General features: G+C 41.8%; 1 protein-coding gene across 1 annotated transcript; it reads right to left on the minus strand.

Annotated features, from left to right (window-relative positions):
* Positions 1-1,817: 1,817 nt before the first annotated feature.
* LOC105453104 lies at positions 1,818-11,627 on the minus strand. The gene is made up of 4 exons (XM_011694810.1): positions 11,393-11,627; positions 3,480-3,637; positions 2,267-2,374; positions 1,818-2,201 (listed from the first exon to the last, which is right to left on the minus strand). The coding sequence occupies exons 1-4, from the start codon at positions 11,504-11,506 to the stop codon at positions 2,093-2,095; spliced, it is 489 nt and encodes a 162-aa protein (XP_011693112.1). The 5' UTR covers positions 11,507-11,627; the 3' UTR covers positions 1,818-2,092.
* Between the last annotated feature and the right edge of the window lie 422 nt (positions 11,628-12,049).

Raw genomic sequence — 12,049 nt, forward strand, 5'->3', positions numbered from 1 at the left:
GTACCATTAAGAATTTCACGGGAGTTCAACTCGTTTTTATATATTTATATTAAACATACACTTTTACGTTCGATTTGTTGTACAACAGTTTTAATATTCACCGAGCGCGCACTAGTGCGTCTAATCGAATTCGCTATTAAGTATGTACATGCTGCAATCAAGTACAGAGATATAATATTGCGTTAAGCAACTGATTGATTTATAATAAAAGTTTCAACCGCGCGCTTCGCGCTCGACGTCTCCATTACCTTAGTATCGTTCGATTAAATCGTCGTTAACGTTCGCTCAAAAATAATTATCGGGTATAGAAGGTAAAGCGAAGAATTTCTACAAACTGTAAAAAGCGCGCCCGGTTAGCTCGGGATACGCGAAATTAACAATTCATATTCCCGATCGCTGGAACTTGCGCCGAGCCGCGCCGCGCGGCGCGGAGCGCCCACCTTTGACGTCCTTGTTCCAACACGCGGCCCACCCTCTACCTTCCCCCCTTCCCCCACCCGCGAGGCGAAACTCGAAATAATTACATCGCGAATTCATTTACGTGCTAATAAAGCGGTCTTATTACGACGCCGTATTCGTTTATAATGAAATAGACTGTGTCACGGGACCTATCCTGCGGGGGAGGGGGGGGGGGGGGAGCAACAATGCACCGCAATTAAAAGTATGCATTTACAGAGGAAAGTCTCCCTGTTACCGTACAATTTCATAAAGAGGCAATGCGACAAAGGAAACGTACTTTGAGCGAAACGTGTGTTTTTTTTCTTTCGCGTGATTACACGGAACGTAAAAATGGTGACAAAGCTATACGATATCGAAATCGTACACATCGGTCGTGCTGATTAAATCAAGGTAGCCAATTAGGGATTGCTTTAAAGCGGCGTGTAGTAAAACAGGCGGCAGAAGTGAATTTGAAAAAATAATCGATTACCAACTCCGAATGAAGTTCTTCCCTTTGAAATTTTTGTCGCGTCAAAGAGTTAGATGCTGCGAGTTCAGCTCATTAGCGTAATTGTAGTTTGACGGCGATTGTAGCTCCTGAATAATACGCGTGTTTACGCTGGCAAATGGCGGCCGCAAAGTGGAGCATTTTTTTAATTGCCAGATAAGTCGCGCGATAGTCCGAATTAATGCTTTTCGTTGCGACTGGACCGGCGCGGCTCGTGAGTATAGCAATTATAATCGTCCTGTCGCAGGATATGACAAGCGGAGACGAACAATGCGAGAGACAGGGAAAGAGAGAAAGAGAAAGGAAAGGGAATAATGCGCAAAACGAGAAATATACTTTTTTTTAGGCAGCCATCACGAAGACAAATTAATAGCACCGCGGGCCGTACATAACGCCCGGTGGAAATATCCTTTCGCTCATTTTTTGTAATACACGCTTCACCCCCCCTTCCGCGTGACCCCACCCTCCTGGTCTTTTTTTTGGCTAAACGTATATTTTTACTACATTTAGTCGGCTGACGTACCACCATATTTTACTACTTGCCCGTGTCCGGTATCCCGGAATAATTCGCGTGCGGTTTCGCCGCATGACAAATGTTTCATTAACCGCTGTCATTCCTCATAACGTCATCTAGTGATAACTGTATAGGGGCCACTCGGCGCGCGTGGGATGGACTGCGAGGGTAGGTCCTCTCTCGCGTGCGCGTTTTTTTGCAACGTCCGCGTACTTATTCCAAATATGAAAAATGGAATCTGCTACGACGACTGCTAACTTTTAACGTCGTTGACACGTTTCTCATATTACGGCTGAATACAACTGTATTTTTGTACTTCATTCGTTTTCAAAGCAATAACGCTCTATTCTTAACTCTTCATTTATTAGCAGTGACGTCATATTAGCGGTACATTTCAACATTTTGAACAAATTAATCCTCTTTCGCCATATCCCGAAATATAACAAATCTCCATTAATTAATAAATTCGGTTCTTTAATTAATGAATAATGCACGCAAAAATGTAATTCGTATAAGAGTTATTATTTTTATTAACGTATAACAAACGACATTGTACCGAATACGACGCGTGTTTTGTCTCAAATGAACAAATATTACTACTCAGCGTCTTGCTCTCCAGTGATACTTCAGTGCTAGCTCTCCGTAAAACTATTAAATCCGACTAATTGCAACGGGCAATTCGTGGTATGATGCTCACAGAACAGCGGGTCCTCGTGCCAAGTACCATTATTAATATACGACCTGAAAGCAACGGCGATTAACACACCGTTATGTATAACTGATATCAATTTATTGCGGGCACTCACTCCGCGAGTAGCTTCAATATCTTCCCTATAACGCCGTCCTTCCGCCTCACGTATTGTAATCCCTGGCAGATATTCTTCAGCAGGCAAGAACGACCGTCGAAGCCGTGACTGAAACATTTGCCAGATTTGGTGAATATTTAGTAAGTAAAATTATCGAGATAAAATAGAGCTTTTAATTAGAATTTATAAAAATCGTGGTCAATATAATATCGAGACAAACGTTACTTTTTTTCCATATTGAAATTAACACCATTTAATTTCATAAAAACAGCAGCAAAGAATGTAGTGACAAACACGCTTAGATATCGTCGCATCATCCGCCAATGAAGGAAGTAGAATTATATTTAATTCTGTGTAATTATATTTAATCTATTGATTGTAATTGCAATGATAGAGAAATAAAAAGAAAAGATGCGATGAAGAGAAAGATACTCAAACAAATCAAGAAACTGCAAACACGATCGTAGCAAAATCGAATATGATAGCAAGAACAACAAACAAAATTTATAGCTCGGCAAACTCGATCTTCAAGAAATATTTTTTAATTTTTGTAAAAAAAAGTATCTTATAAAGCTTATGCTTGATATCCTTTTCATCTTCCACAAAACGGATGTCAATCATAAACTGATACAGGTGCTTTTTGATGAATCAGAAGAATCAGAGATACTCTCGGTGATTTGCCTACCGAGAAAATAGTGATCGATTTAAAAAATCGAACTTCTGATATTCTGGGTGGATTTGAACCGGGATCTCTGGCACTGCAGAAAGCAGGTACGCGCAGCTCTGCTCCTACGCCGCGATCACAACATAATATTTACTTTTTGATTACCATAACCGTCCTTATTGCTCTCGAAAGCCGCGTCAAACATCCGCGCGTGCGTAAATCGATTTCGGCCTAAAGAAAACTGAAGGAAAAGTCTGTGGTCCGCGAAACTTCGGTCAAAAATCGTTGAAGGCGGCGCGCCGACGGTATTGCATCGTTGGCTGCTCGATATCTCGGAGCGATGGCGGAAGTCTTCGAAGTCAGCCAGCCAGAAATCCACCCGCACCCATTTTGCAGGAGGGTTCCAGACGCCCGACCGGCTCTAAACCATCCCCTGCCATCCTCGACGCTCGTTTGACCGCTCCCGACATTCCGCCGTCGCGTCCTCTCCTCGATCGAATCGTCGCCGTTTCTGCATTATGCAACGCAACTATTGCAGTATTTATTTACCTTTCGTACACGAGTTCGCCGCACTCGTGGACGTCCGGGACAGACCGGACGTTTCGGAGCCCACCGGTGGTCGGCAGCTCCCATGCCGCCTTGAAGCCCGCCGCTTGCGCGAAGATCGTCGTGTAGGGCAACGAGTTTATCTTGTAGTTAAGGCGATACTGAAAGATATCATTCATTTAATCCCAGAATTAATTCAAAGGAACAAAAGAGCCGAACAAAAAATAAATCCAAATGCTTGCTAAAATGAACTTCCCGCGTGACTCTAAAGACACAAGAAGCAAATCTTGCTTGAATATATTAAAACTAGTACAGCTTGATGCATTCAACAATACGTGTATTCAAATAAATCTAAAAACAGGTAAAAAAAAAGAAATAATCAAATAATACAAAATTATTCAGTTAATATAACTATAATACTCGAATATTCGCAGCTCTAATCGCAATCTAGCCTTTGATTTCATCACTTCAGCTGCTCAATTACGTAAGAGCGTGAGCAAAATAATTTTAGGTAGATTCACGCCTTCCACGTGCTCAAAGAGAATCCTCTTTCGAGAAGAGAGGCTCGAAGAGGGAGAAGGGATGCGAAATCGCGCGGGAATAAGTCGTGTGAGTTTTACCTGCAACTTTCCCGATCCTAAATCATAAGTTTGTATCAAAGGATCGCGGGCGTGTTACGTGAAAATCGCCGTAATCTTCATGAGGGAACTTTGTGAATTTCCGATCCATTCAATTCGTCCGTTCAATTCACCTCCGGCAGTCTCGTTCCCGGACGATTTTCTCATCTTATCCGAATCTCTGTTGCGAATTATTCCGCTATCTACGTGAAAACAGGTGCCCGCGGCGAACTCTCTCTCTCTTTCGCACGTAAGAACGTACACGGAGAGAATTTTCTTTTAAAATTTACCCTGAAAATCATGTTAATTGTGAGAAAATATATAATATTTAGGTAAATTTTACTGTGCACTACAATAAATTTTACTGCGAAATCTTATTGTAGTGCACAGTAAAATTTGCTTAAATACTATATTGTCTCATAATTAACATGATTTGCAGGGTAAATAAAAAAAAATTCTCTCCGTGTATTATTTTCCACCCTACGCCGCGGAAACCCCCCCTCCTTCATTCGTGATCCAATCTTTATGTTCGCCCATAAATAACGAGACACTTATCGTAAAACACACTTATCGTCGCCGCGCCGCGATTTCTTCCCCCTCCTCCCTCTCTTCTTAAGTTATCCTCTCATTATCTGCGCAAGCAATACTGCGAGAATCCTCCGCACCACTCGTCGATCTTTCACGAACAAGGTTCTCGATTTGCACGTATTTGTAGATATTGTTTGGACAAAAATATTTAAGGTTAGACATTTCAAATGAATTTTTGTCGTGACGCAATGTCACCGCATGACGCCTTTTCTCGCCTTGTATTTATTTATTTATTTTCTTTTAATTAAGTTGAGTATTTAGAATTAATACTTTATTTGTAATCACATCAAATCTATCAACGTCAAAACAATTGAAATAGACAGATTTGAGAGGCAGATTTGAAACATATAGGTTCATAGTTGATTCTTATTTCAAGATCGTCTCAATTGTCTTAACTTCAGATGCTGATACGACATTGTGATTATCTTATAACATCTTAAAATTAAATACTATATGTATATATAGCTCCAAATAAATAAAAAAAAATCACGAAAAACCTTGTCTGTATGAGCCTGCGTAGTTGTAAGAGCGTGAATAAATAATTTCAATTTAAAACATGAAATATGATATAATGAAATTCAATTAATATGAGAACCATCGTAACCGTCATGGCTCATCTAGGTTCGATCTTTTGTTCTCTATATTTTAATTATGGACTTTCACGTTACACATTATGCTTTAACTGACCATTTTATTGATTGACTGCAGTTGTGTAAGAGGAAGAAATCGGTACCATATGGAAAAACATTATGCATTAAAAAGAATCCACATCACGGATCGAAACATTGTAATTTAATTGTATCGTACGTAATTATCAATTGAATTTCATGTTTTAAATTTATATCCTCGATTATATCATATATCATGTTTTAAATTGAAATTACTTATTCCCGCTTTTACAACTGCGTAGAATCGTACATAGAGAAAACGATTTCTTTGGATTTAATAAATTTTATTGTATTTAAACAAATTTGTTATTTGAAATGGTCCAAACAAACCAATGCTTAAATCAATAAGTACAATTGTTTGAATTTGAAACCATATATATTTTTATCTTAAATAAATTGCATAGAACAAAATATTTTGCTATTTTCATATAAATAAATTACTTGTTTCATTGTTCGTGCTTATTATAATCAAATAATACATGGTTATAAGATATTACTTCAAATAATAGTGTTATTTCCGTCAAAGAAGTTTTTTGAACGAAACAACCAAATTTTTATTCAAATAAATAATGTTTCGTATAAGCATTCAATGAAATAAATATCAGTCAAATAAATAGGAATTCTAAATCTAAAGAAACCTTTTTTTCTGTAATGCAAGGTTTTTCGTGAATTTCTTAAAATTTACTTAAGACGATCTTAAATATAAGAACCAACTATACACGGAAAGAACAATTTTGTTGAAAAGTCTAAAAATTTTGCTAAAAATAGATCTGAATTATAATTTTTTGTTGAATCATCAAAATAATTTGTTGGAACGTTAAAACTGATAAGCATTGCTATAAAACGTTTTAATATTCTAGCAATCACTTTGACTTTTGCACAAAATTATTTTGACTATTAAACAAAAATTATTTTCAGATCTGGATTCAGCAAAATTGTTCTTTCCGTGTAAATACCGGCCATAGACGACAAAATTAATTCTTATGCGACTGTCTAACTGAACTGTCCGACAATGATTATTCACTGGTGTGTCCATATCTCGAGCGTCCAAATTGCGGCTCTCGACGTTTTTCTCTGTTTGCAAGAAACCTTCGAGAATGGTACGGCGCGAGGCGAAAAGCCTCGCCTTCAGGTTCCGCACGGTGTCTATTAACCGCGCGGAATCGCCCGGGCACTCTGCCTCACAACCGGTGTAAATGCGACAGAGGGACAGTGTCGTCTGGATCTGGCAAGCCGTTTGTCAGTGTCCCGCCATCTTACCGCGCGTTTGTAGCCGTCCCCCCTTGTTTCTTAGCGGCCGAAAATACGATAAGGCAATCGGATTTATGCGCATGCAGCTCAGCCAGAACCGCCGCCGCAAGACGAAGGTATGTACGCGCGCTGGATATCGCGTTGCATGCTGCATATAATTTTCCGGCTGCGTTGTAAAGCGCGTGTAAAACGAGCTTGCGGCGCGGCGGGGCGGATAAAAAGCACGACGGAGAACGCGATCTTGCGCGTTCCTTTGTCCGCGATGGGATTTTCAAAGATAAATCTTTCAGCGGTCGGGGAGCAACGCTATGGGAACGTTGAAGCGTTAAAGTAACAGTGTAAATTTGAATTTCAATTAGGTCGCGAATCAGCTCGCATACGCGTTCATTATGTCGATATATTATATGTTCTACGCATAATAAATTTTGGCACAAACGTACTTTGGCAAAAACGTAAAAAAAAATAACGTACGAGTACATATTTTTTTTAGATAAATCTAAGTTAATTATACTTTAATTAAGCAAATTTAAGCTAATGAATTTCAGCTTTCACGCAATTTTTTCACACAATACGCACAATCTCATATTTCTTTCCTATAAAACGTCATCATTATTAAAAAAATGATTAATCACAACGTTCACGCGCATATAACGAGGCGCTGATTAAAATAATCTGTTAAATATGTATATCCCCTATGTACGTACGGTGATGTATGTAGACGGGATATAACGAGACAACGCGTTGATTCATGCATATTGATTCTAAGCTCTGTTCCCGTCCTGCATGCCGGATAATGTACATGATAAACACGGCCGCGTATCATCGATACCGCGGTGTACTTCGTTGTAAGTGGGCTGGATCATTAACGAGTGGCATAATTCTTAGTGTGCCATACAGATTAGCTCAAATACTATGTAAGATCTCGGAGGTGCATCTCTTCTGCCTCCTCCGAGGAAACGGATTGTACCAACGCGAGAACATATACACGTCTATTTTTTGGAAATAAAAATGTTTTAAATATTTTAGGAACAATTAAAAATTACAAATATAACATATGAATATTGGAATGTAAAGTGCAACATATTTCAACGATAAATTGAATGTAAAAAGAGATTTATAATAATTTATACATATATGTTACATTTGAAATTTTTAATTGTATCAATCAATTTTATGTTAATAACATACGATTTGAGAGCGAAATGCACGCGTCTCAATCTTGTTTCCCGCTGAAAAATACACATTTATTGGCAATTATTGATTCCGACATAACTTTGTAATTTATGCAATATTTGCATAATGTATAAATATAAGCATTAAACTCGAATTAATTTAAACTCAAAATTAGCCCCAAATTAAATAAACATCGAGTTTAAATTTCAATTTAAATTCGGGATGGGGGGGGGGGACTACTGTTTGACTAATTTCATTCGGAAAAGCGATTTTCCGGCTTATCTTTTAATTTGCTTTTAACCGCGAACATAAATGTCGCGCGTAAAGTTGTCGGTTGTTTGCCCAGATCCGGGCAGCTGCCTCACAATAATCCAGCCGTTTCGTCGGTCCCCACCGGGGTAACCAACTGCAGGAGCTATACGGGCCGCGGTCCGCGCGTCGGTCCTAACACTCCGGAGTACACCAAAAATTGATGCGACTCCGCGTGTGTTAGGGGCATCTGCGGTGGCACCTGGTGTACGTGCCTACTTACGTCGCGAGGGCGTGTATAGCTTCATCCCGTATTAATGCTCCCCCCTCGCCCCTCCTTCCCTCCCGCGCGCTTATACACATCGTGCTTCAAAATATGTCCCGCCATCCGCGACTTCGTGCCTTTTAAAGCGAAAATACGGGCAGCTCCGATCGGTTTACATTAGCTAGCTCGGTCCCGCGTATACGTATGGCGCATAAATTCACCCTTTCTCGCGCTGCAGCGGCGCGCCGCGCCGCGCCGCGCCGCGCCGGAGGCGCTGCATAAACAGTGCCGCCGTCTATATGCACCGGCACGAGGAGGATAGGGCAGCGAGGGAAGGGGAGGCGAAGGGATGATACGGGAGGATGCTTTACAACATTGATTCTTACGGCTTTTCACGATGCGAACGGCGAATCCATTTGCCCCGCGTTTGCCCGCATTGACGTCCGCGCATCCCTTTAATACGTCCAAATTGCGAGCGATGCCTTTTTTTCCCCCTTTCCCCATCACGAACGTGCAGTGGATTTCCATTTCTATTTTACCGTGTCCCGTATTTCCCCCCTCAGAGCCTATTAGGAGATGGGATTAATTCCGCGTATTTTCGTTAATATCGTCGGGCGCTGCATACATTACAATTCGTTACATTCCACATCGCGATGTAATAATTGGTCTTGGCCAAATTTATTCTCGAATTACTGCTCCGCTCCCTCCCCCCCCCTCCCCATCCACCCGTGCAGTGCTTTTTCCAAACGCGAATTGGGAATAATTTGGAATTATACGATTCGATCGCAAATCGTATATTACGACGGATTTTGCGGGACACAGTCGAACGAAAAGCGAGTATACGTATTCCCATGACTCGCAATTGCAAATTTCTCCTTTTTCGCGCGCCGCGCGCTCTCGTCGAGAACCGTTCTCGATCCTGCCGCGCGTGGGTATTAACGAGAAATAAATTCCGCGCCTATCTCAACTTTCAATACGGGGAATTCGTCTTGGGAATAACGCGTGCGGCATCGGAGAGCACACGTCGGCGCGAGGAAGTTTCGAAGCTCGCTGCTCGCGCGCTCGTACCTATACGGCTGTCAAAAATAAAACCTAATATTACGAGGTTCAACGCGCAACTTTAGTCTCAGAGGCGTCATGTAGCGGGCTGCATTTCTGCAGTTTCGATGGAAGATAAGATATATATCCGCGTTACGCGTTCGACGAAGCTCTCTCTTCCTCTCTGTCTCTCTCCCTCTCGCTCTCTTCCTCTCTGAAACGCGAAATCGTATAAATTACGGGTGGTTGTTTTCATAACACGTCCGTGTATCGCGCGCGCAGCTGTTTCGCGAGAAGCGACGGGGAAAAAAAAGAGAGAGCGGTGCCTTTTTCAGCATTTGAATATCGGAGTATCGCGAAGCCATACCGATTCGCGACAGAACGATTCGAAAACGAGTGGTGGGGAGAGGGGATGGAGGAAAACGTGGGTGAAAAAACTGAAATGGCCGGAGCGAATTACTGGACGCGCGACGGAATTCGCGTTAAAAAAAAAAAAAATTCCGCGAATCTCTCACGGACGGGACGGTTGCATTCTCGCGTAATGAGAATGTAATTAATCGGGAATTGTACGCGTTATATATCTGTCGTCCAGATTTCGCCGCGCGTCAAGGACGCAAAATATTCCCGATGACATTCCCCGCGATAAAATTCGCTAGCGATATTCGCGCGCGTGCGCGCACGCGATACATATATGCATTTTGCGGAGTGATATTTTTGCATCGCGGGAAACTCTCTGCACACGCGCGCGTTCCGAACGCGTAGAAACATCCGTTCTACGTACGGCAGAATTTCAATTTAGCTCGTAGAAGGGCCGGGAGCAGAACAATCATTTGCGGAATGCTCTGTGAGAATATTGCGATCTTCGTCCATCTATGCCGATGTACGCGCGCGCGTGTGTATACATGTGTGTGTTTAGCCTTCAATCCTTTAGCCACTGCTCTGATGTAGTGTAGATGCTCGGAGCATTTACATATTATTAAGTCGCTTAATTACACTCGAACGTCCGCGCTATATGTATAAACGTTAGATCGATTACTCGTCACTCTGTGCGGCGCGTCTGAAACGTTTACCGCGTTGCTTTTCTCCCAAAGCGGCTCCTTTCTGAAACTCCTTATCTTCTCCTTAAGAGACAGACAACAACGTCCGTCACATTTTCGACGGCGTTTTCGCACATAATTTTTGCGGTAGTTTGCTCTGAAATAGCGGTAACGTGGAAAATTGTTAAATCGATCGTGTTCCCCGCCGTCAAAATTTGATGAATCGTCAAGTTAACGTTTGTTAACATTTTTTTTTCCATGCGCCGAGCGTTTTACGATGCAAACTGGTTTCAGGCAGTTTGCGCTGCCATATAACACCCAAAATGCAGCGCTACCTCTTCACGATTGTTTCTATATTTTAGCGATTTCTCGTTAAATTTTCCACCTAGGATCATTCAATTATCTTTACACAACTCGTTTACAAAGTTTATCTTACAGACTTTACGCACTCATGTTTATATTTCGAGGGCGCGCTCTGTACTCACTTGATTTTCACGTAAAAATCATGCGTAAAACAATCGAAATCTATTTTTATTCCCTCATAATTATTGTAGGAAGCGAATATTCTAGAAACATTTAGAGCGTAGAAAAACACTGTGCATAATATTATAGCAAAGCGAGAAGAAAGAACAAACGAAAGACGAGCCCTTTTCTCTTATTACCGAGCGTTAGGGTCAAGACGCGAGCGCAGGTCAGTTTAGTCGAGTTCGGAGTTGAGTTGACGACAGGCGAGTCGAACGGACGCTACGTTCGTTTCTGTATCATTTTTATAAAATACATACGTTTTTACTATTCAATCTCTCTACAACACTAACCGCCCTTTCCATATCCCAATTAACTACATATTACATTATTCCGCGATGAATGCAAAAGATACTAGATCAAACGGTTACTTTTAATGAGTTAACCAAAAACCGCGAGGGGCGTGGAGGCTTCGAATAATTAATAGTCGACTTGCTCGACGACACAAAGGACGACACATTTCCTTGCGCGCTCGACGCACGTGGCAGGAGTATCGCGTGACACTTACGAAAAAGGTGCTGCCTTTGCGGAAGGCCAAAGCCCTGACTGGTCTTCCGGCATGCGTGGGCTCCGCTGTCGCGAGCAGGATGAGATAGATACCGCACCAAAGCCGCGGGCGCATAATCGGCGCTGTCGAGAGGAGGGACGCGCAGGACCAGGACCAAGGGATACTTGGTAGGACAAAGTTATTGTGAAATCCGTTCCGAGTTTTGCGGAGAAAGAGACAAATAGAGAGGGATAAAGAAAGGGAGAGCGAGAGGAAAAGAGAAAGAGAGAGAGGGTCTGCGATGTCACACGCTTTGCGGCGGAATCCGGCGACGCTTAGCTCGAACAACCACTATGATCGCTCGTACAACGTGAGTCGGGAACCTCTCCGCGGGGGCTTCCCCTTCCTCCCGCTTTCAACTTCCATGCTCGCTCGCTTTCTCTCTCTCTCTCTCTCTCTCTCTCTCTCTCTCTCTCTCTCTCCTCCCTCCTCTCTCTCTCTCTCTCTCTCTCTCTCTCTCTTAAAATATTTTCGAAGAAGTAACAGCAATTGCGTCGCAAAATATCACTATTAAATTGTATACTTTATTGTATAATCTTATTTACAAAACGTTTTCATTTTTCCTCGATTTTGAAGAAATTTGTACGAGTTTGTGGGGCATCGAGAAATTCAACCGCA

Source organism: Wasmannia auropunctata, unplaced genomic scaffold, assembly GCF_000956235.1.
Source record: "Wasmannia auropunctata unplaced genomic scaffold, wasmannia.A_1.0 LD336004.1, whole genome shotgun sequence".
Lineage (NCBI taxonomy): Eukaryota > Metazoa > Arthropoda > Insecta > Hymenoptera > Formicidae > Wasmannia > Wasmannia auropunctata.